Below are 24,779 nucleotides of genomic sequence, written 5' to 3' on the forward strand. Positions count from 1 at the left end.
GGCACCGGCTGTTTTCCTTGTCTTTTTTTGCAGGCTGGGGACGGACCAGGGCCTCACTCATGCTGTAAGCTGCACCCCGCGCTCACTCGAGAGCCACAACTGCGGAAACGCTCCTCCAGAGTCCCTGCACCCACTGCTGCCTTGCAGCCCCCTCTGTGGCCCTCTCCTGGGCTGGCCTATGGCCTGGGCTCCAGGTGGCCCCTGGCTGTGGCCGGGCACTCTCCACACCCGCACCCTGCCAGCCCCTCCAGCCTTCTTTTCCCACCTCTCAGGGTGGCGGATTTCCCTGGCTGGACACACACACGACAAGGCAGGCCCGCTGGGGAGCACAGATTTTATTGTTCCAAGTCTGGGTTTTGTGGCTTAGACGTCCTGGTTCCTGGGAGAGGCGAGTGTCCCGCCTCCCAGTCGCCTCGCGGGCCTGTGCAGATTGCTTTCCAGGTTCAAAGTGCACTGAGAGAGCTTCACAGTTTTAACACTTCTAGATGCTCAACTGAGGCAAAGTGACAAAATGGCCCTCCCACCCCGCCCGCCAAAAAAATAAAACCCCAAGCCCCCAGCAGCTGCTGCTGCAGCCGTATGAAAAAATAATACAAACTCTTCTTAAAAAATAGATTACACAGAAAGAACCCAGAGGACAGAGGGGCATGAGGGGGGGCAGGGACTCCCCAGCTACTGGCGGGGAGCCGCGGGCAGAGCGGAGGGGGCACTGCGATGATCTCCGGGGACGGAGCTGCTGGTGGACACTCGCTTGTCCGCTCTGGCCAGCTCCTCGCCATCAGCCCTGACCCAGGCACCATGGCTCCCTCTCCCTCAAGGGACCCCTCCTCACCCTGAGGCCTGGTACCTGCTTCTCACTAAAGTGGCTTCGATAAAGAAAGGAAAAGACCCCACGCTAGGAAGGCCCGGGCGGCCTGGCCGACGGGCGCGGGCCGGACCTCCCTCTGCTTTGGGGGCTTGGATAATTATCAACACGGCTGCTGCTTAGACACCCCTGGGGGATAGCGGGTCCCAGACCCCTGTGTGGCTCCCGGGAATGTGGCCTCCCCTGACCCTTCTCTCCTCCACGCCTGACCACTATGGGGCATCTTCGGACGCTGCCCCCGGCCCAGCCTGGCTCAGGAGCCGTGGGCAGATGCAGCGTGCGACGTCTGGGGTGCTGCGTGGAATGGACACAGCCGCCGGGACCCTCCAGCTCATGCAAGGAGTGTGGGGGTGGCCCCAGGACAAGAGCTAAGGCAGGGTGCTGTGACCACGTGCGTGCAGCTGGCAGCACTGGGGCCGAGGCGGGGCGGGGGGCAGTCCACGGGGGAGCAGGTGAGCCGGGGCCGGGCTCTGGGGAGGGGTCTGGGTGCCCGCTGCCCCGGCTGAGCGCTCCGTGCCTGGCCACCTCCTGCAGAGGGATCTGGTGACGGTGGATTCTCTGGAGGTGGGAGTGGGGCAGTTGGGTGGGCCGGGCTCAGTCGGGGACCTCAGGGTGGGCGGGCAGTCCGCTCTCACCACGCCGGTAGGTCTCCCAGAAGCCCCTGTCCAGCTGTTCCAACTGTGGGCCCAGGGGCAGGTGGCCGGCCAGGTGCATGCGGAGGGTCTCCAGCCACTGTTCCAGCTTCAGGAAGGAGGGCCTGGGTGACAGGTGGTGGATGGCAGGTCTGGCTCTCCTGGGGGTCAGCCCACCTGCAAGGTGGCCCCAGGCCAAGGCCCACAACTCACCTCTTCTCAGGGTCCAGATCGCAGCAGCGCACGGTAATAGGGAAGAAGCTCGGGGGGCAGTTGGGGGGGCAGTAGCGGTCCAGGAAGCCGCGCACGTTGAGGCCAAAGTCCATGGTGCGGGGCAGGTAGTCGGGGTCTGCATTCACCCGCCCGATGATCTGCCCAGCACAAGGCCCAGCAGTTAATTTGGGGTTCCTCACCCTGGGGGGTGTCTTCAGTGGTCTGAAGGCAGGTCACTTGGGGAAAGGCCCTGGACTGAACACTGAGCCACGGCCAGGTCGTCCCCCTGCCGTGGGCAGCCCAGCTCTCAGGAGGCGGCCACCCAGGAGGAGGGGGAGGGGAGGAGTCACCAGGTCTCGGTGCCACCACTGCCCGCTGCTGACCTACCTCACACAGGACGATCCCAAAGGAAAACACGTCGACCTTCTCATCATAGCTGCGGCCTAAACGGAGACACCGAGGGTCAGCAGGGAGCAGGGCGAGGGCACAGCCAGGTGGGCCAGAGGCAGCAGCTACAGCCTGCACAGCCTGGGCTTCAGTCCTGCTTCCCAGCCCACCAGGTCCGAGTGACCCTCTAGAGCAGCCAGCGGCGAGGAGCAGGCCCCGGGCTCATGGCTCCCGGCTCTGCGGGCCAGTCTGCTCCACTGTACCACTCTGGGCAAATCAGAATCCATGAGGTCCCCAAGACACCTCGTCCAAGGCCTGGGAACTGCAGAAGTCACTTTGTTGGGACACAGGTCCCGGGCTGGGGGCTCAGGGTAGATGACGTGTTTAGCACAGGAGGCCCTGCCTTCCACCCCCAGCATGGGGAAGTCAGGACGGGGGCGGAGCAGGGGAGATAAGCCTGGGTCATCTGTGGGGTCCTCAGTGCCGTCACAAGCGCCTTTATGAGAGAAGACAGAGAAGACACGCAGAGGAGGAAGTGGCCACGGGAAGGCAGCCGCAGGGGCTGGAAGAGGGAGATCTGGGCCGCCTCCAGGATCGTGGCTGACTTTTTTCCTGGTACTGTGGATTGAACCCAGGGGCGCTTCACCCTGAACCGTTATTAAATTGTGAAGACAGGGTCTAAGTTGCACAGGCTGGCCTCGATCCTCCTGTCGCGATCCCCGATTTGCTGAGATTACAAGTAGGCACCACCGTGCCTGCTAACTGTCGGAAGTCACCAAGTTTGTATAATTTGTTGTGGTGACGTCACGAAACAGATAGACTTGCTGGGCCTCGGTTTCCTTGTCTGTCAAATGGGAATATTATCAGCCTCTTGCCAAAAACCTTCATTTGGAACGGCCACTCAGAATGCCAACCAGTTGGCAGTGGATTTACAAACCATGTATCATCCTCCCACTACCCCTGGAGATGGGGACTGCTGAGACTGGTTGACCTGGGGGTGACATCCACCTGGTCAGTGCTGGTGCTGGCTGGCCCCGGGTCTGCCTGTCCTGAAGCTGTGTGTCACCTGTTTGGGGAGGGCCCTTGTCTCACCACTAACACCAAAGAAATGGCGTGAGGGAGCCAGGCCCTGTGGGGGCTGAATTACAGCCCGGGAGATGTCCATGTCCACGTCTTAATCCCTGGGACTCTGCAGGTGGGACTGGGGGGTCCTTTTTATTTTTGCAGGCCGTGCACGTGCTGGGCAAGCACTCTACCACTGAGCGGCGCCCCAGCCCTGGGGTCAGGGCCTTGAGATGGGGAGAGGATCCTGGATGAGCCAGTGGCTCAGCACGGTCACCAGGGGTCCTGTCAGAGGCGGGGAGGGCCGGAGCCAGGGAGGGGATGTGAATCAAGGTGCTGTGCTGCCAGCCCTGCAGGTGGAGGTGGCCCCAGTGAGGGACGAGGTGGCCTCTAGGAGCCGGAAAAGGTGGGCACAGGTCCCCCTTGGAGCCTGTAGGAGGACCAGCCTGCAGGTGCCCAGCTGGACCCGGCTGGACTGCTGACCTCGGACTGTTGGATGAGGCGTTCCCGGGGCCACCCAGTGAGGCACCCATGGGAGATGCACCGGGGACCCAGGCAGGAGGCGGGCCAGCCGGCCACGCACCGTGGATCATCTCGGGCGCCATCCAGTAGGGGTTGCCCACCACGGTATAGCGCTTCCTCCGGTCCGGCTTCTTGAGGCTGCGCAGGTCCTCAGGCTGAGTCTTCTCGTCCACCATGAGCCGCGCCAGCCCGAAGTCAGCCACTACCACGTTGTTGTTCTGGGGAGAGGAGCAGGGCCCTGCTGGACACCTCTGTGCCTCGCCAGAGCCTCCAGAGGGAACCTGGGCTCGGGATCTCGGCTTCCTGAGCTGAGTGGGTTTCTGCTGCTTTCAGCCATCCAGTTTGCAGCACTGTGACGGCAGCCCTGGGAAAGGAACACGCCACCTCCCCTGGACGCCCTTACTCCCTCCTCTGCCTTCTGTGGAGCTCCTGGGTCCCCTGACCACTGGCCTGCGGACCCAGGGTCCCTGCCTCTACCCTACCTGGGAGTGCCCCCCAGCCTCCTCCTCCAGGAAGCCTGCCTGACCTCCCGGTCTCCACTGGTGCTGCCTGCTGTAGCCTGTGGCCACCCTGCTGTGGGCTGCGCTCAGTGACCACCGGTCCTGGTCGTTAACAGCTCGCAGGACCAGGTTTCCTCCAATTCACTAGAGCCTCCTGAGAAGCCATCCTGCTCAACTTCCTGCACTTGGGCTGCTTCCCCCACCTCCCCACTTCAAAGGGGAGCTCAGGTGACCCAGGGACCTCTGCTGAGGGAGGGCCCTGAGGTTAGGAGCGCAGGGTCTGTCCCCACATGCCCGGTCGCTGGCCCCAGTTGCTCACCTCGCGGACCAGGCAGTTGTGGGAGTTGAGGTCGCGGTGGATGATGTTCATGGAGTGGAGGTAGGCCTGGACAGACACAGGTGGCAGGAGGCGTGGGGCCAGCCCTATCCAGCCCCTGGGGGCTCCCACCTCCCCTCCCACCCTGACCAGGCCATTCGGGGGTTCTTCCCACTCTGTGTGGCCTCTTTTGCCCCCTTCCAAAGCTTCCCTGTGGGCGGCAGCGTGGAGGTCACTAGCTACTTACCATCCCCGATGCGATGTCCTTGGCAAAGCTCACCCTCTGACTCCACGGGTACTGGCTGTCCTGGGGGTTGGGGGAAACAGCCGGATGTGGCCATGGGATCCACATATGGGAGTCCCAGGGGCAAGTGTCCTGGGAAGGCTGACGGCCCCCATCTCTCCTGCACCCACGCTGTCTCCTTCTGAAGGGGACACCTCCCTTGCAGGTGAACCAAAGTGTCACTTCCTAACAGAGGTGTCTTCAAACCCTCAGTGGGGCTGCTCCTCTGCGGATCCCAATTTGGCTCCTTGAGGAGAAATACCCAGAGCCTCCCTCAGCTTCTGCAGTGGGAAGGGGGCCCCTGGCCCCTGCGTTTTGGGTCCAGCAAGTCCTTGGGATGGTACAGCGTCGGTGTAAAAGCCACACAGGCCTGCCCCCAGGTCACACCGTCCTAGATGACTCCTGACACTTAATGCCACGCAAGGAGTTGTTCTGCAGAAGTGTTCAGGGACGAGGAAAGAGGTCTGCATCCGACGGGCAGAGACAAAATACCTTCCTTCCCAAGTACCTCAGTCTGCACCAGAAGCCCTGGGTGTGGAGGGCGGGCTGTTCGTTACGAAACCTGATCCTTTCCCATCTTCAGAAAACCTGGACCTACTGTCATAGTTGGGGCTAGGAGGCCTGTCACGGTTACCCACGCGATCAGGAACAGGTCACTCTGTGAGAACAGGGCTTTGATCTTGCTACAGTTTGGCTCTGGACTGTCCCCCACTGGGTCATGGGTGAAGGGTCTGGTATTGAGCGGTGTTGTAACTTCTGAGAGGCTGTACCTAGTGAGAGGTCCTGAGGTCCCTGGAGTCATACACCTGAAGGGGGCTGTGGGTTCTTGGCCTCTGCCTCTTTCTCTTTTGATTTCTGGCCACAAGGCAAGTGGATTTGCTCTCCCAGGAGCTCCCACCAAGATGTGCTGCCCTGTCACCACCCGAAGCAGTGGGGATAGTCAGTCATGAACTGGAACCTCCAAACCTGAGACCAAATAACCCTTTTCTCCTTGTAAGCTGATGATCTCAGGGACTTTGTTACAGTCATGGAAAGCTGACTAATCCAGGTCTTGGGTCATACACAGAGACCACTCACTCCCCTGCCCATCCCCTGGGGGAGCTCCATTGGAGTGTCGAGTACCTGGGCATGTTAGAGTGAGAGGTGAGGCTGGGGAGCCTCGCCAGTTTCCAAATCACACTTGATCACGGAATATCTTGGGGGAATTCCCCACCAGCAGGACCTGGTCGGGCCACGCTTTGGAAACACCAGGCAGTTAAACTGAGGTAATGAGGGCAGAAGCTGGGAAAGGGACAAGATCGTGTGGTCTCTGGGTAACGCTGAAAGGGGTCTAGAAGGCAGGACTGGTCACCAGGGTCTGCTGGCCAACACAAGAGACAGAATGCCAGATGGCTTCCCAACGCTTCATTTCTCTCTCTCTCTCTCTTTTTTTTTTTTTTGGTACCAGGGACTGAACCCAGGGGCACTTGACCATGGAGCCACAGACCCAGCCCTCTCTATATTTTATGTACACAGGAAAGGTCTCCCCGAGTTCCTTAGGGTCTCGCTACGTTGCTGAGGCTGGCTTTGACCTCGCAATCCTCCTGCCTCAGACTCTCAAGCTGCAGGGGTTACAGGTGTGCGCCACCCCACCCAGCCCAACGCTTCATTTCTGCAAATGAATTTATAACTTTATCCAAATCCTTAAAGAAAGTTCTGAATTTTATGGAATGGTAAGTGGTAAGAATGATTTGGTTTTGCCAAAGCCCAGCAGGGACTGGTAACTGAGGCTGCCACTCCCCAGGTGCACCAGGGTAGCTGGCCCTGGCTGCCTGAGGCTGGAGGGCAGCTATTCCAGAACAGCCTGTGTGTCTGCTTGGTGCAGATGCCACCCTCCGGGGCCCCAGCTTTGGATGGAGTGGTTGCCCCCTTGCTTGGTTTGGAATCAGGGCTTAGGACCTAGCCTCAAGACTCCCACAGTCGATCCCGCCGAGCAGATGAGGCTGAGGCCCAGAGGGGCGCTGCCGTGGCCAGGCCACGGGAGGGGTGACAGCTGGGTTCTGCCTGGTACCACACACACACACACACATTCTGCCTGGTACCATACACACACACACACTCTGCCTGGTACCATACACACACACACACTCTGCCTGGTACCATACACACACACACATACACTCTGCCTGGTACTATACACATACACACACACACACACACACACTCTGCCTGGTACCACACACACACACACACATTCTGCCTGGTACCATACACACACACACACATACACACACACACGCACACACACTCTGCCTAGTACCACACACACACACATACATTCTGCCTGGTACTATACACATACACACACATACACACACACACGCACACACACTCTGCCTAGTACCATACATACACACATACACACACACACACTCTGCGTAGTACCACACACACACGCACACACACTCTGCCTGGTATCATACACACACACACACACACACACACACACTCTGCCTGGTACCACACACACACACACACACACACACACACTCTGCCTGGTACCACACACACACACACACACACACACACACACTCTGCCTGGTACCACACACACACACACACGCACTTTTTGGTCCTTAGGACTGCACCAAGCCCGGGCTGCCTTACCGCTGAGCCACAACCCAGCCCCTCTGCCCACCGGGCCTGCTAAGTTGCTGGGGCTGGCCTTGGAGCCGTGGTCCTCCTGACTGAGCCTGCGGAGCCCTGGGGACTGCAGGTGTGCCCGCCCCGCCTGGGCACTCACCATGCTCTTGATGATGCCTCTCAGGGTGCCCCCCTTGATGTACTCGGTGATGAAGTTGAGCCTCTTGTCCTTGTAGAGCACCCCGATGAACCTGAGCACGTTGGGGTGCTCCAGGCATCTCATGACCTTCACCTGCCAGGGTACAAACAGGCTGGGCCTCCCTCCTGCCCCCGACAACCCGAGGCCCGTCCCTGGCTGGCCACTGTGTCAGCTGGGCTGCTGGAGCAGCTCTCTCTTTTCTCAACGTGTGGACGGAGTCCTGCCCTCAGGGGACCCTCTGCCACTCCATCTCAGGGGCGAAGGGGAGGGGGCCTAAAGTCTGGTCTTGAGGTGTGACAGTCCCCCTAGAGACCTCCTTGAGAAATGTCCTCTGGGTCTCCTCGTCGAACCGAATCAGCTCCTTCATCACCATCACCTCGCCTGTCTCCCGGTGTGTCACCTGTTGGGGACACCAAGCAGAGACTCAGAGGCCTGCTGCTGGCCTGCCTCAAAGGAGGCTCCATAGCCACCCAGGTCCGCGAGGAAGACGTTCAGATGGCGTCAGGCTCTTCAGACACCTGAGGGGTGGGATGGGGTGCCCCTGACCGGTGGGGAGCCGGGCCCTGAGGCTTCCTAGCAGGACCCAAGGCCGCTGGCTGGCAGGGAAGGAGGGTGCTGGGGCTTGGCTCCAGGTGCCCGGCACAGGCCAGCCTTCTTTGCTCTATGGCCTGTCTCCTGGAGGGCAGATGGTGGCACGGCCAGGAACTGCTTGCCTGGCAAGGGGACAGGGAGGGGCGGGTCCCTGGGAAGCCCAGCGGCATTTCTGTGTAGTCCAGACCCTTCCCGTCAGGTCACAGCCAAGTGCCACCAGAACCAGGCTGCGTCCTGGCCTAGGGAGACTGTGCAGGGGTCCCTGAGGTCATGCTGGGAGACCGGGGAGGGGACCTTGGACAGTCTGGGCTGTCCTGCCTTCCTGCCCTGCAGCTGCTCTGTCCAGCTCTGGGTCTACCTGGGAAGGTCCCTTCCTCTCCCCAGCTCAGGGACCCGGGGCCGAGGAGGGAGCCCTGGCCGGAGCCTGGAGGCCAGTCGTGGTGGGCTCCCCGAGGCTCTGGTGGGGAAGGAAGAGGACCCCAGGCCCTGTACCTTGATGGCCTGGCCGAAGCAGCCCTTGCCCAGCACTTCCCCATGGATGAGGTCCGATGGCCGGAAGATGCGATGTGGCCGGCAGACCACCCGGAGGGACTCCGAGCGACCCAGGTCCTTGCGCTGGGAGGATGGTGAGGCCAGCGAGCCAGCACCCGGGGACGTGTCGATGCTGCAGCTCCTTCTGCGGAGGCACAGGGGGCCCAGTGTCATGGAGAGGCACCTGGCTGGGTCTGCCCCATCCAGGCAGGGCCCGTGGTGCCCCGTGCCGGGGGCAGTGGCCCAGCTCAGCCCCCTGGGCAGCCCCCCATCTCTGTGCTCAGTCTGGGGCAGCACCCGGCTCCCCGGCTCCCGCTAGTCCTATCTGAGGTCCACCCTTGCACAGGTGCCTTGTGGGAGTGTCTGTCCTTGGCCTTCTCTGCGGGGGACAGTGGAAGATGCCCTGTCCAGGAGGCCACCACCCTGTACACGGCAGCCCCACGGGTGGCCCAGGCTCTGAGGAGTGCAGGTGAGCGGGAGTGTGGCCTTTGGCAGTGCGTCCCCCAGGGCAAGGTGGCCCCCAGGAGGCCCCCTGAAGAGCTCCGTCAGAGGTCCCGGGAGGATGTGGTAAGCTGGGCTAGGACCCAGGCTGCCGCCAGGCTTGTCCTCACAGCCCTCCTCTCACCTCCCCGAGGTCAAGATACGGCTCTTGGCACCTGCTGCCTGGACACTCAATGGCCTGCCCACTGTCCCTGGTCTCGAGCGTCCCCACCCCAGCCTTTCCGTGTGGGGGACCAGAGGGGGGTCCTTTACCAAACACACCACGCACCCCTTTGGTGGGAGCCCTGCCTTAGAGGGACAAGGTCCAGAGACCCCTGCCACGTCTCCCAGAGCCACTATTGCCTTGGAGCCCATCACCCCCACTCACACCCCACTGGCCACTCCCTGAGGCCAGGAGGTGGGGCCGCCCTGGAGCCTGGGTCCCTCCCCAGCTGGGGAGCTGCTCCCACCCCTTCATCCTGCTTCCTCTCGGGGAGGCCCTGCACCCCAGGCTGAGCGGGTTCCTCCGTCAGACTGGGCTATGGAGGGCGGGCCCAGGTCCCCAGGCACAGCGCTGGTGCAGCACCTGACTAAGCCAAGCCGGCTGACTTACAGGACGGGTTTCTGCCGAGCAGAGCCGCCCACCTCCGCACTGGGAGCGTGCAGCGGGGAGCTCAGGGGGCTGGGCTCGGGCCCCGGCCCTTGGGCTAGCAGGTCGTGGGGGTCATGCTCCAGGGTCAGCTGCAGTAGGCGGCTGGTCTCCTGGATCAGCAGGTCAATCTGGGGAGTGGAAGCGGACAGTTGAGGCTGCTGAGGTGGCAGTGGAGGGCGGCTCAGGCACCTGGGCACCACCTTTAACCCTGCCCCCACCTCAGGACCCGTACCTCATCCAGGGGCACATTTCGGATGGGTGTGCCATTGATTTCCAGGATCCTGTCTCCCACATGGATGGAATTCTTCACATCTGGGCTCATGCAACCTGGGTCCACTCTGCGGGCACAGCAATGGTCAGATCAGGTCCCACCTGCCCCGGAACCCACTGCCCCCGAAGCCAAGGGAGACCAGAGCACAGATTAGGGGGCAAGTGACTTTATCTCGTGTGGCTGGGAGGCAATTACCCAGAACACCGAGTTCTGGCTGGGTGGGATGAATTCTGTAATCGATGACTAATGTCTGCCAGGGTGTGGCCATGGAGAAAGATGGCACACCTGTAGGTATCTGCCACCCTGCAGCAGACGGGTGGCACCTCTACTCTGGACAGAACCACCCTCCGTCTGCCTGGCGTGCTTGGGGCTGACGAACATTACGAGTGGGTCCTAAAAGGGTCTGGATCCACTGGCTTCCTAGCTAAGCCCCAAACGCCCCCTGCAAGAGGAAGCTCGCTGGTTCCTCTGAGTGGGCAGAGGGGCACAGGTCGGGTGATGGGCATGACGTGCATTCAGAGGACCTCCAGCTTGGAACGGTCAGCTACTCTGCACGCTCTGGCCAGGAGGCTTGCACTGTAATCATTACACGTCTCATTCCCAGGGATTCCGTTTGTTCCTCTTCCAAGCGCATGTGCTCCATGTACATTTTCTAAGTGCCTCTTATTTATGAGAATATACGGAGCATGACTGCTCTACACCGTTCCTGCTAACCCAGCAGCTGGGGGCTTTGGCTCGAGCTGCCCGCCTCCGGGTGTTCCTGCCGCCTGTTGCTCACGGAGCCTTTGCTTCCTCGCGTGCCCGACGGTTCTCCCCTGTGCACGCTAGGCAAGGGCTTTACCCTCAGCCCTGCCAGCAGCCCCACAGTGACTTCTGACTGCACTGCTTGTCGCCCTGAGATTTCTCAAGGCACCTCCACAGAAGCCTGGAGGCGGGTCCTCCAGGAGCCTTGCTCTCGTCAGTTCCTGGGTACACTACCAATCAGTGTGCCAACTGAGAGCCACTGGAAACTAGACTTTTGCAATTTTGCCTTGACTTTTTTGGGGGAGTAGGGATGCTGGGGATTGAGCCCAGGGGCACTTAGCCACTGAGCCACATCCCCAGTACTTTTTATGTTTTATTCTGAGGCAGGGTCCTGCTGAGTTCCTTAGGGGGTTGCTAAGTTGCTGGGATTACAGGTGTGTGCCACCGTGTGCCCAGCCACCCAGGGCTTCTTGCATGCTAAGCACATGCTCTACTGAGCTACACCCCTAGACCCTTTGCCTTGATTTCTGAACCACCCAGACATATGGGTTTGGTTTGGAAAACTGAGTTTATGAACTTTCTGGGGGAGATCTTCCACTCCAGTTCAAACCAGGCAGTTTAACTTGTGGTCTGGGAACCAGGGAGCTTAAGAAAGGTGTGGCTCTCTCGTTCACCCTGGCCCTGAGAGCCCTTTGGGGTCCCAGTTTTGTAGGGGAGGCTGTTCTCTGATTAGGCCAGCTTCCTTGGGCCCAGTCATGGAAAGACTGAAAAACTGAAGCACACATTCACCCAGTTCAGTGCCACCAAGGGGAACGGCAATCTGCTGTTGGCCCAGGGCTCCTTGGTCACTCATTCCTGACCTGGTTACCCCCTCTGTTGTTGGATCATACAAGGAATAAAGAAAAAAATTTAAAAAATTTTTTGGTACTGGGGATTGAGCCCAGGGGTGTATGACCACTGAGCCACATCAAGCTTTGGACTTGAGATCCTCTTGCCTCAGCCTCCCGAGGGCCTGGGATCACGGCATGCGCCACCACGCCTGGTGAACGTGTTTTCTCTCACTGGATGCCTGCTAGGCCAGGTGTCCGAGGCAGGCCACTAGCACTCATGTAATCTCACGGTCCCCAGTCCTAAAGTCTGCCACCCACCACAGCAGTGGCCAAGCTGTACCCATGCAGCCAGAGCAGGTGGCCACTCACCCCTGGACGCGGACAGTGTGGGAGTGTTCTGCGCCACAGCCTGGAGGGCCGTGGGGGGGGTCGATGGAGACAGAGAGACCACGTTTGCCATGAGCAGAGGCTGGGATGGACACCAGGGTGACTGTGTGGGGTAGGTGGGAGCCGGGGGAGTCGGGCAGGATCTGCTCGATGACAGGAGTCACCACAGTCTGGTAGTAGCAGTGCCCACTGCGAAATGTGCCGGCGGTGGGGACCCAAAGAGGAGAAAGAAAAGAATGTCAATGTCCTCATTAGCATCACCACCCCCGGGGGCCCCCAGCCCAGGGCTCCATGCTCTTCCCCTTCCCTGACCCTCCCACCTGACTGGTGGGACTAGGAAGCAGAACTGGGCGTGCCCAGTGCCCTGATCCCTCTCCGGGACTCAGTCCTCTGGGCTTGTCTATTCCCTGCAATGCTGTCAGATGTTTGAGACAAAGGCTGGGGTGCATCCAGAGCAGGAGGAAGTCATTAGCAGCCCATCTGGGATCGAGGCATGCTGTTCTCTAACGCAGCTTTATCGCTGCTGATGAGAAAGAATTTGTCTGGTCTTTGTCCCTGCTTCCTGGGAGAGAGACTAATTCCCTGGAACAGGAGTTCACTGTCATCTGTGTGCCCCTCAGACGGGCGTCTCTGCCTGAGTTTATGTGAATGAGATGACTCAGAGTTGGGGCTGGTCACCAAGAAGGACCTCCGGGGGGTTGAGGGGCTGGTCTTCCAGAAAGTCTAGTTTCAGGGAGGGGGCTGGGGGCAGAGCTCAATGATGTGGCCAATCAATCATGAGGACACCGTGAAACCCCGATAAAACCTCTGGATGCCGAAGCTCCATGAGGCATCTGTGGATGAACACCAGCCGTGCAGGGAGGTGCCTTGGTTCCCTAGGTCCTGATCGTGTCCCTTATAACAAAACTGGAACCCGACGCCTAGTGCCTTCTGCGGCTCTGCGAGCATTTATCAAGTCATAAAACTTGATGGGGTTGCGGAATCCCTGCACTGGAGCCAGTGGGACACAGGGGTAGTGGCCTGTGGACCCCTGGATGTGCAGATGTGTCTGAAGGGAGGGCAGTCTCGCTGGGGACTGTCCTTAGCTTTTGAGGTCTGGGCCACGTCAGGGAGAGAGCTCATTCCTGTGGCTGGCGTCTTGGGCATTTCTGTAGAGGAGAGACAGGGGGTGCCTGCCCCCAAAACTTTGCCACAGGAAAGACAGGCCTGGAACGGGATAGCCCGCATGGGGAGGCCAGTGACGGGCGCAGAGAGGCCGAGGCACTCACCAGTACAGCTTGGAGTGCTCCACCAGGGTGTAGGTGTCCCCGTCGCCGATAAAGGTCCCACACGTGCGGCAGATGAAGCACTCGGGGTGGTACTTCAGCTCCCCAGCCACCTGGCGGGTGGGTGGGGGACAGGCCAGCTGAATAGCTGGGCCAGCCTTGGGCCCACTCTGCTCTCCTGCGTGGCCTCTTCTCAGAAGGGTTAGCCCTGAGCGTTCCCGGGGGACCGGCTGCCAGCAGCTCCTGGACAGTGTGCGCTGCACAGGGCAGGGGCTGAGGGCCCCAGGCGGCCAGGCTCAGAGAGCACCAGGGGCTCGGGAGGAAGAGGGACTGTGGGAAGGGCCTGGGGCAGGGAGGGGCGCGGGAGCTCACCATGACCAGCCCCTTGGTGATGTGCTCCGAGCACCCGTGGCAGGACTCGCCGTAGCGGGCCCAGTAGTCCTTCCTGCAGAAGAGCCGCCCATCCTTCTCGTAGTACTGGTGCGAGAGGGAGGCCCCGCACTCACCGCACCTGGGGGAGAGGGCCGGGCTCAGGCCAGCGCCCACCTCCCACACACCTGGGCCTGGCGGCTCACAGCAGCCTCCGGAAGAATAGCAAAAGATGGTCCTCTGGGCGGAAGCAGCCCAGGCTGTGGCACGGGGCTGGCCAAGATGGGCATGGTCCCCCTTTAGTGCCTCAACTCCACGCCTCGTGCAGTGTGCAGCCTGCACAACCGGGGCAGTCCTACACATAATGGGTTGGCCTGATGGCTAGCCCCAGGGGCGAGGGGTGCTTCTCATCTGGGCCTGTCCCTTGTCATGCAAGGAAGAAGGTCCAGAAGGCAGGTGACTTACTCTTGGTTGCCAGCCAGGTGGAGGATGTAGGGGTGGGAATGGAGCAAAGCAGGGGCCCCTCCCGTGGACCAGAGGGCTTCCTCCCCTGCTCTGCCCTGCCCTGGGTGCCGGAGACCTGCGGAGCACTCCCACCTTCTGCTCTCCGGGGTCAGCTCCTCTCACCCTCATGGCACCACGAGGCAGAGGGCTGCACAAACCTGCTCTCACCAAGACACAGGCAGGGATCTGGCTCATGTGGAGCAGCCGGGACCCCACCATTCCAGACAAAGGATCTCCTGCTTCCTGGGGTCCAGCACCCCACAGGTGCTATTGGGAGACAGCTCAGCACCCAGTCTCAGCCTCCTGCCTTCCCTTAGGGATGCCCAGGTACATGGCCAGGGTGGTCCTGGCCCATGTCCTCTGCCTCATCACAAGCCCCAGGGGTAGATGGGTGAGGACAGTGCAGAGAAGTGACATTCCTGCCTCCAGGTGCCAGGCCCCAGGCCAGGAGCTAGTCCTTCCCACAGGAGCAGGGTCCTGCGGGCTGCCGAGAGCCTGCCCCAGGGTACACACCTGCACAGAGGAAGGCCGGGGATCAGCCGGCTCCCTGCTGGGTCACATAGGGACAGGAGGACCCAGGCTCTGCAGGATAATAAACCAGGAGGGGAGGGCCTAGGCCTGGGAGGATAGCCCCTTTCCCCACCAGGCCAGTGAACCGGGGAGGCCCGCCAGAGAGCCAGCAGAACACTGTCCCTTTAAGAGGATCCAGCTAGTCTCCCACTGTCTGGCAGTCTGTGAGGAGGGGCTGGGGGAGCACAGAATGTCAGGGTTCGGAAGCACATGGGTGGGGATGCTCCGGCCTTCCCTGAGGGCGAGGTGGCAGGGCAGGAGCCATGAGGTAGGGCCACTCCCAGGCCACAGCCAGGGACACAGGAGGCAGGGGGTGGGCCCCGCGGTGGGCGGTGGGCGGAGCCTAGGGCTGGGGCAGGTCCTGCGCCTCCCACGGGGCTCCAACCCAGCCAGTGGTCTCCGCGGGGGTGGCAGTTCCTGCCCCCAAGGGGAGGCCCCAGCGGGTCATCTGCGACTCGCTTCCTGCCCTTCCACCGACCACGACCACGCCAGACTTTGGTCACAGGACCGTCACAGGAGACTGCCCCTCAGCCCCGCTGCCAGGCTGTGGGAACAGGGCCTCTCCCGTGGGGGCGCGGGAGCGGCTGCCTGCCTGGAAACTCCTCCGCCGGCTGCTCGCTGGCTCACGGGGCTCCCCACGACGCAACAGCGAGCGCACCAGACACAGCTGCCCTCCTGGTGGTCCCCAAGCAGCGTACCACCAGCCCCCACCTCTGCCTTCGCCCGCCGGCTCCCTGGGGTCCTGGGCTGGCAGTGCTCCTGCAGGCCACGCCTGCTCCCTGCCTTCAGCCCGTGGCCCTTCCCACCAGCACCCAGGGCCCTCTGCCCAGCAGACCTCTGATGATGGAAGGCAGGAGAGCCCCGGCCCCTGTCCAGTCCCTGCCCCCTCGGGCCCCCATCCAGCCAAGAGCCAGAGCCCCTAGGCTGAGGGGGCGCAGGTCACCTGTCCCCACAGAAGACATCAGGTGTAAGTGAGGCAGGGCAGGTACTGATGGCATCCAGGGCTGATGCAGGGCCAGCAAGGGAACTCTTATGGAGACTTGTCCCTGGCCAGGCCTGGGCAGGGGAAAGGCAACAGGGAGCATGTGGGAGGTGCCCTGCCTGAGGAGGCTGGGCTTCCAGACAGCAGCAAACTGCAGGGGCAGGTGTTGAGGGCGTCCCTCTCAGGGGATGGACACGGGGGAGAAGAAAGAGTGGCTGGAGGGCCAGCCTCCAGGGGAGACTGTACCAAAAGGGCCAGAAGCTCTGGAAGCGGCCTGTTCCCCACACAGCTGGCCGACTGTGACCAAGGAGTTTCAGTTCTGCCCCATGGCAGGCCCCAGGTATGTCTGTCCTACCGCTGCCAGGGGCCTGGGAGAGCACTCAGGCCTGGGGACAGGCGGGAAGGGGGCTTTCCACTTACTTAGCCCCTCCGAGGCGGCTTCTTCTCAGGACAGAGGCCAACAGCATCCTTTGCAGCTACGACAGGGACTCTGGAGGCCTACAGGAGTGCAGGGGTGGCCTGACCAGAGCTTCCCTATCTTGTTCCAGGGGCTCAGGATTGGAGGCTGCAGAGGGAGGGGCCAGCGTGGCCACACCACAGGGGAGGAGGATACAGCAGTGTGGGTGCGAAAGGCCTTGGTCTGAGACTGTGACAGGAAGCAGCTCGAGTGTCTGCTGCTTCAGCTTTGGTATAGGTAGAGAGGGAGGGATTCAGGCTCTGGCCCCAGGCAGTGGGGTGAAGAGGGAGGGATTCAGGCTCTGACCCCAGGCAGTGGGGTGAAGAGGGAGGGATTCAGGCTGATTCCAGGCAAGGATGTGGGAAAGGAAAGATCCAGGTTCTGACCCCAACATTCTGCCCTTAGTTCTGCATATCTGGAGAAAGGTACTCTGCATCTTCCTTGGCTCTGCCTGGACAAAGGTACTGAGGGCCTGGGCCTCTCTGGGGACAGGGACAAGCTCAAAAGCAGCTGCCTCTTCCGGTGCTGCCCCTGAGGGAGCAGAAGTCAACTTCCCATGGACAGTTCATCCTTTCGGGAAAGGTTCCCTGAAGGAGAGGTTGCATCCCAGCCAACTGATGGCCGGCTGTGCTCACCCCTCCTGGCTGGGCCGGCCCACCTAGCCTCCAGGGAGATCTTGTGAGCCACAGCAGTCTGAGGGCTCCTGCACCGGAGGCTTCTGGGAAGGGGCCTTGCACAAGAGGCAACAGCTGGGCCAAAGGGGAAGTCTGGACCACTAGGCCTGGCCATAAATCTCCCGGGTGCTGGCCCTAGGGTGCCATCAAACCCCAGTACTAACGCCTAGTGTGCAGCGACCCTCCTGTGGACCAGAGGCATGGTGCTCTTCTCCAGGCAGCTTCTACTGTCCTGCTGTCCCACCTGAGGGGGCCTGGGACTTCAGCAGCACTCAAGGGCTCAGGCCATGAGATTCAAAGACGACGCAGGGCCACCCTTCGACAGCGGGCTGACCCCACTCCAGCACACCATCTTGACTGAGGCCCAGCTGTGCCAAGCACACCTCGCCCACCACAGGGCTTCTGCATGCGGACCTCTGCAGATCCGGGGTTGCTCCCCTCAACTCTCCTCTTAGACATCACCCCCTGGGAACACCGTCTCTGCAGCACCTGACAGCATTTGTCTGTTGTCTGGCTCACCAGCCAGAAAGGCAGGGACCCTGTGGTCTGGGAGGGACAGTGCAGGCTCTGTAGCCAGGCGGCTGGGTTTGAGTCCTGACCCGCTAGCTCCTGGGGAGCTGGCCTCTGTGCCTGTCTCCTCAGCTGTCAGCCGCTTCAACACACAGCACCCTCTTCCCAGGCTGCCTGAGGAGGCCTGGTGCAGAGCAGGGGCTCCATCGTTACTGAAGAGTGACTGACTTGGACCCCAGGAGGTGCCACCTGGAAAGCAGGTGCCACCCGGAAGGCGGGGTGTAACAATCACAAGCACAGAGGAGATGGCAGGGGGTTGCAAGGCTGTCACAGCCTTGTTGTGGTCTTACTTCCTGAGCATCTTTGGGGCGGGGGACAGGGGTCCTGGAATAGAGGTCTCGATGTCACTAAGGGGATCATGGCATTGTGACACTTCCAGAGGGAAACCAAGCAGGGTCCAGAGCCTTAGCTATCCTGCCCAGAGCCGGTCTGGCTGCCTGTCAGTCATGTGCCTGGGCAAGCGGTGCCCACTGAGCTGCTTTCCCGTCGTGGGGCGAGGACACTCTTGGCCTCACCCCTTCACTTTGGGGGTTGTTGAGAAGAGTAGTGGGCCGGGAATGCTTGTGAAGCCACAGCGCGGAACCGCGGCCCTGCCTGTGGGCCCGCCACACCAGGGCTCCCTGTGGTCCTGGCGGGGCCTCACACCTCTCCTGGGGACACAGGGAGATGCTCCGAAGCCAGGCACCATGCAAGGTGCCCCTCTGCTTCCCTCCTCCGGCGTCTGGGGCTGCACGCCTGGCCTCCCTCACATCTCCCAGGGCTCCATCTTTCCTCCCCATCCCAGGGGCCCCAAAAGTCTTCCCTTGAAACCTCTCAGCCCCCACGAACCCACCTGCCACCTTGGCACCAGTTCTGAGGGGGCCACTCCGCCTGGCCTTCCCACCTCCAACTCGACAAGGTGTGGAACTACTAACTGGCCCCCAACTCCACGAGCACCATGGGACCACCCACTCCCCAGGCACACCGCCACCGGTCAGCCCCTGCCCGTCCCCTCCTGCTTCAACTCTGGGGATGCGGCAAGCCGACGGGGTGTTCCGGTGTCAGCTCCTCACCACGGCAAGGTGCTTGGTTTCGCTAACCCTCCATCCCTCACATGCACACGGGGTGGACCTGGTACCTGGGACAGTTAACGGGGAGGGCTAAACCTTCACACGTGGCTGAAGTCTCCCCCATCTGAAATGTGGGGGCCCGCAGGGTTTCAGGCTTTGAAGTTTTGGGATTTTAGAACACCTGCATACACCTGTGGAGACCTCCTGGGGACAGGACCCAAGTGGAAACATGGAACGCACTTATGCTTCACACGCGCCTCACGTCACGCAGAGCCTGAAGGTAACTCGTGCGCCGTCTCGTGGGCTGTGCCCGGACCTGACCCCTCGGGTGAGGCCAGGCATGGAGCCTCCCACTTTCCGCACCACCGCGTTGGTGCTCACGTTTCGGATTTTGGAGCTTCGTGGATCAGGGACACTCAACTTGTACTTGCAGACACTGTCCCTTCTCCGTGTGGACTCCTCTCCCAGTCACCTTATCCCAGGCCAGGGGCATGAGCGCTGGCCTCTGAACTCTGGTAACAGCTCGTTCCCTGCCAGATTGCCCCCGTCTGTTCAGTGGGATGGCATTCTTCAGCAGCATGTCCACCCACACCCCTTCCCAGCTGTCTGCTGGCCCCCTGGTGCCTTCAGAGGTCCCTGCCATGGTCCTCAGCACCGTTCCCAAATCCCTCCCAGCTCTGCCTCCTCAAGGCGCCCCTGGATTCAGGTATTGCTACCAAAAGGTCTCCTCCTGCTCTCAACTCCCTCCATCTCCCGTGCAGGTGGGCTGCCTCCTTCTGCGCAGCAGACAGGGAACCCAGGGACTATCAGCTGCCTCCCTCTTGGTCTTACCAACCAGAGTGGACACTGGGTGTTCTCTTCACTGACTTTGTGACTTCTCTGTGTCCCAATTTTCTTCTGGTAGAAGGGAAACAACATGATATCTAATAATGCATAGTACTAAGAACAGTGATTGGCCGTTGCTAAATACTAGAAAATGTTAAGAGGACTTTTTTTGTGTGTGTGGTACCAGAGATGGACCTAGGACTTCATGAATGCTGGGAGAGTACTCTACCACTGACCTACCGCCACAGCCCTTTTTATTTTGAGACATCATTTCACTAAGTTGTCCAGGCTGGCCTTGAACTTGGGATCCTCCTGCTTCAGCCTCCTGAGCAGTTGGGATTATAGGCTACTCAGGCCTAGCCTAGGTTTACTCTTTCTTTGGGGGGGGCAGGGGTGTTATGGGGGATTAAACCCAGAGATGCTTAACCACTGAGCCACATCCCAGCTCTTTTGATTTTTTTATTTTGAGAAAGGGTCTCACTATGTTGCTTAGGGCCTTGCTAAGTTGCTGAGGCTGGCCTTTAACTTGAGATCCTCCTGCCTCAGCCTTCTGAGTCACAGGAATTACAGGTATACAGGTATGTGGCACCACGTCTTATGACTTATTCTTCAAAATGAAAACAAACAAAAAAATCTACAACAGCTTGTCAGAAACCTCTCTGACTGGGCTGCATCTCCCTCCTGCGACAGCACTCCCCCTGAACTCTGATTCGCAGCTGGCACCAGATCCCCGCAGAAATCCCTCTCCACAATGCTTCTCCACCCAGGACCCATGCATCCTTGGAGACCCCTGCTCTGGCTCCACAGCTGACTCTCAGCATCCCCTGCACCTGGCTGCTCAGGATGGTCCTACTGGGTCACTAGGCCACCTCTGGGTTGCCATGTGCTGCTTTGTCCTCCGCCACAGCCCTGCCCCCAACGCCCATCTGTCTGGAGGCCAGGGCTGGTCTCACTGGGCCATGCATCTTGACAACCAGCTGGGACACAGTGACAGTGGCTCAGCTCCCCTCAAGGCCTATCCTATTCTCTCCCTCCCCTGAAGCAGTGGCAGGACATGCTGCCCTCCCCTCCTCCCCCACTTAGGGATCAGTAGGCCTGGTGATAGGATCAGCCCTCTGCACCCACGGGTTCCACACTGTGGATTCAAATAGCCTTGGACTGAAAATATTCATGGGGAAAAAAAACATTGCATCTGTATTGAGCATGTACAGATTTTTTTTTCTTGTCTTTATTCCCTAAACAATACGGTATAAGAACTAATTACATAGCATTTACGCTCTAATAGGTATCAGAAGTCATCTAAAGATGATTTAAAGTATACTGCTGAAATCAGGGCATGGTGGCACATGCCTGGAGTCCCAGCTACTTGGGGGGCTGAGGCAGGAGGATCATTTGGGCCCATGAACTGGAGGCCAGTCAGGGCAACATATTAGGACCCTGTTTCAACAACACACATATATATATACATACACATACACATACACACACAAACACACACTAATGCACACATGTGCACAGGTTATAGGCCATTTTATAGAAAGGCTTTGTGTCTGTGCGGGTCCTGGAACCAATGTACTGGCAGGTGTTCCTATCCTCTCCCTAGAGGTCTGAAAACACAAAACAGGAAGTTCTTGAGGGTTCTTCTAGTCAAAATTCCTCATTTTACAGAAGAGGAAACTGAGGCCACGGGCTCACTGGAAGTCACACCTAAGGACAGCACAGGAGTACCAGGTGTCTGTGGGCCCTGCCTGGGGCAACAGCCCCACCCTACCTGAAGCAGTCTGCGTGCCAGTCAGCATTCAGGGCCTGGAGGTACTGGCCGTCATAGATCCTCTGGCTGCAGCTCGCACACACGGGCAACTCGCTTCCTGCAGGAGAGGAAAGGGAGTCAGGGAGATTCTCGGGAGGTGCAGTCGGGCACAGGCCCAGACTGCCCTGCTGACCTCAGGTGAACCTCCACAAATCCCAGGGCACAGCACCCAGGCTAAGCAGTCCCTGTGTCAAGTGAGAAGAGAAAGGATGTCGGGTCTGAGTCTTGCTGAGTTACCAAGCCTCTCTGGGCCTTAGCACCCCAATCTGTAAACTGAGGAGGAGGATCAGATGTCCCCCCTCCAGCAACAGCAGTCAGAGTCTGGCAAGGTGAACCAAGAGAAAGCAGCAGGGTTTAGAAATAAGGCAGAGGGTGACAATCTTGTCCCTCTCCTCCCTTGCTGGCCCAGGAAGAACTGCTTAGAGAGGCCTTTCAAAGGGCAGCGACTGAATAGGACTGGGTTGGAGCATCCTAGGCTGAGAGGGGGCAAGCAGGAAGCCCAGGTGCTGGCTCTAACTGAAGCTTAGCCATCCTGTCTTGATAAGGGGCTGGGGCTGCAGGGCCAGCCACTTGGTATGCTTAGTCATCCCAGGGCCCAGGGCCCTTGGAGCTGGCAGACCCTACAAGACGCCCAGGTTTGCCTCTCCCCATTGTATAGATGGGGAGACTGAGCTCTGGAGAGGGCAAGAGCCTGCCCTATTGTACAGCCAGCCTCCAAAGCCATGGCCTGCTCCTTCTGAGTACCCTGGGACTTAAGGTAGGGACAATGGAGAGGTGGCTCTGTGCCCCAAGCAGGTGCTCATTGGCTTGGGGAAGGACTGGCCGATTAGGACCTAGCTTGGAACTGGAAGGGTCTATGCAAGGAATCAGAAAAGGAAACCCAGGGAAGGAGACCCCAGACCCGGTGGGACTGGGATTTTTGAGGGTCTTTGAACCCTAACTGTTGTGCAGCCCTAAGCCTTGGTCTCAGTGAGGGGGGAAGGGGCTAGAGAGTAAGCTAGGAGGCAGTCACCCCACCAAGCCAAAATTGATGGTAAGCACCAGGTTTGGTGCAGGGGGAGGGGGAAAGGTCCCGCAGTATACGGCCACCGGTTCCCATGGAGCAAATGTCCTCTCTGCCCATCCAGCTCCCAACCACAAGTACCGGGGGCCGATCACCCGGTCCCCAACTGTACAGACTGGGAAACTGAGACCCAGAGTGTTAGCGCCTGGCTCAAGGTCACAGAACCCGGCCGGCGCGGGGTGGCCACTGGGACCCAGGGCTGCAGCTTCTCCCGCCGCGCTTTATTCCCTAGGCCAGGTTGGACTCCGGGCGAACGGTGGCCTCAGGGTGGGCAGAGCACGCGGACGGAGGCCAGCGCCGGGTGGGCACTGCCGGGATGGCCGGCGCCGGGGAAGGGGCGCAGCCCGGATGAAAGGGAGGAGGGGCCCTCGGCCGGCGAGAGGGCAGCCCACTCTGGCCGAGGGAAGCCGGTGGGAGGGCGGCAGGGAGGGGCCTGCGGGCTCGGAAGGACGAGCGCATCCCCCAGGAGGCAGGGGCGCGGCCTCGCGGTAGACCCAGCCTCTGCAGCGACCCGGCCGCCCCCTCCCGCGTCCGCGGCCCAGGCCCGCGCCCGCCCGCGCCCCGCGCCCCGCGCCCCGCGCACCTTCCTCTCCCATACGTTCTTCCCTCCAGGTGCAACAAAGTAGCGTCAACCTCATGCACTCGGCGGGGGGCGGGGCCCGGCGGGGCCGGGGATGGGGCGGCCGGGCCCGCGAGCTCGCCCGCCGCCGGCCCGGGCAGGCGGAGGCGGGGAGCGCGGGCCGGGCCGGGAGCTCGAGCTCGCGGCGCCGCCGCCGCCTCTCGGACGCCGGCTGGGGCACCGGCTCCGCGCCGCGGCGGCCCGGGGAGCGCGCGGAGGGGCGGGCCGGGGCGGGGCCTGCGAGCTGCGGCAGGGCGGGGCGCGCGCGGCGGCGGGATCTGTCCTGCGCGGCCCCGCCCCGCGCAGGCCCCGCCCCCGAGCAGACCACGCCCCCTGCGACCCGAGCTTGCGCGCCCGCCGGGCTGCGGCGCCCGCCCCGCTGCCCCGCCCGCCGCACCCCGCCGCCTCCGCCCTTCCTCCTTTCATTCATCTTTCCCGGGGCGGGTGACAGCTCCCTGCTGGGCGCGGCAGGCTGGGCTGAGCACTCCGATGGGGCGGCCAGAGGCGCGTGGACACCTCCGTTTCCCCGCTGGGACCCCTTCTGACCCAAGCCACCTGGAGGCCAGGAACCCAGGCCGGGGGTGATGGAGGCCTTGTGGACCCTGAGGACGCCGTGGTCACCTTGGGGAGGGGCGCCAGCTGGGTCCTCTCCTCCCCCGAGGCCTGCAGTGAGGGCAGGCCGGGCGGGGGCGGGCGAAGACACGACTCAAATCGTCCCAGGCGTCACAGGCTGCCAATGCGCAGGATCTGGGAAAAGAGCACGTCTCTGCCAGGCTCATTGTCGTCCTTTCCTGGTGTTGACGGGACCTGGCAGGCTCTGCTCAGGGTCCAGGAACCTGCACAGTTGAATGAGGTTTTGGTTGAGTCAAGTGACCAAAGAAATTGAGCTGTCCAGTTCAGCACTGGAGGGGTGTTGCAGGCTGCCCAGAGGCGGACAATTCTAGAATGCTGACCTTTCACAGGGGCAGCCCTGTCCCCCGAAAAAGTACCCTCGCACTTCACCCCACTGTGCAACAAACTGTAAACTGAGCCAAACGTCCCAGTTCACCCCGAAGGGTGAGCAAGAGGCAGAGCCAGCTTCAGTCATGTTTGTGGAGACAGATCTAGGCAGGGTCTTGGGTCAGTGGCCAGCGAAGTAGGAGACACTCACCTCTGTGTGCAAAATAATTATATGGAGAAAGAAAAAGAAGATTAGATTTTTATTTTTAATAGAAATAGGCTTCTCTAGTAATTAGCATTTAAGTGGATGCTGGTGCCTTCGCTGCATCTTTTGGTCAGATGATCCCTGGGCACTCACAGTGAAGTGTCCCAAGGGGACATGAAGGACCTTAGAGGCTGTACAGCAACATTCAGCTTGCTCATTGCTTTCCTGTGGTGTATATATCAGGCCCCAGCAGGAAGCAGAAAGCACACTTGGTGGGACCTTGTTTATTTTATTGATCTATCGATTGATTGATTTTTAAAAAATTTGGTACTGGGGATTGAACCCAGGGGGAGCTTAACCACTGAGCCATGTCCTTAGCCCTTTTGATTTTTCATTTTTGAGATCAGGTCTCTCTAAGTTGCTTAGGGCCCTGCTAAGTTGCTGGGCCTGTCCTTGAACTTGCAATCCTCCTGCCTTACCTTCCCAAGTCACTGCAATTATAGGCATGCATCCCTGTGCCTGGCATTGATTGGTTGAGTTTAGAGACAAGGTCTCACTAAGTTCCCCAGGCTGACCCTGAACTCCTGGGCTCAAGTAACCCTCCTGCCTCAATCTCTCCAGTAGTAGCTGGGACTAAGGCTCCCCAGAGCTCTGTGGGACCTTGTTTTAAAAAGGGGATGTTTACAAGGGATTGGTCGGGGTTGAGGGAGACCAATGAGGGTGGCAGCAGGTACCAGCCAGGGTGAAGTGTCTTGGAGAGGGTACCTGGAGGAGAGGGCTCTGTGACGGGG

The 24,779-nt window shown here is 60.5% G+C and overlaps 1 protein-coding gene across 2 annotated transcripts; it reads right to left on the reverse strand.

Annotated features, from left to right (window-relative positions):
* Positions 1–320: 320 nt before the first annotated feature.
* Positions 321–23,036, reverse strand: Limk1 (LIM domain kinase 1). 2 transcript variants are annotated; one of them, XM_047534292.1, is made up of 16 exons: positions 22,809–23,036; positions 21,124–21,220; positions 13,725–13,863; positions 13,356–13,465; positions 12,070–12,276; positions 10,088–10,193; positions 9,817–9,983; positions 8,685–8,868; positions 7,915–8,001; positions 7,563–7,694; positions 4,745–4,804; positions 4,501–4,566; positions 3,743–3,899; positions 2,098–2,153; positions 1,711–1,868; positions 321–1,622 (listed from the first exon to the last, which is right to left on the reverse strand). In XM_047534292.1, the coding sequence occupies exons 1-16, from the start codon at positions 22,861–22,863 to the stop codon at positions 1,460–1,462; spliced, it is 1,944 nt and encodes a 647-aa protein (XP_047390248.1). In that variant the 5' UTR covers positions 22,864–23,036; the 3' UTR covers positions 321–1,459. The 2 variants fall into 2 exon arrangements, with proteins under 2 accessions (XP_047390248.1, XP_047390249.1); XM_047534293.1 differs by lacking the exons at positions 21,124–21,220; positions 22,809–23,036 and adding an exon at positions 16,198–16,307.
* Between the last annotated feature and the right edge of the window lie 1,743 nt (positions 23,037–24,779).

The sequence above is a fragment of the Sciurus carolinensis genome, chromosome 18, assembly GCF_902686445.1.
Source record: "Sciurus carolinensis chromosome 18, mSciCar1.2, whole genome shotgun sequence".
Classification (NCBI taxonomy): domain Eukaryota; kingdom Metazoa; phylum Chordata; class Mammalia; order Rodentia; family Sciuridae; genus Sciurus; species Sciurus carolinensis.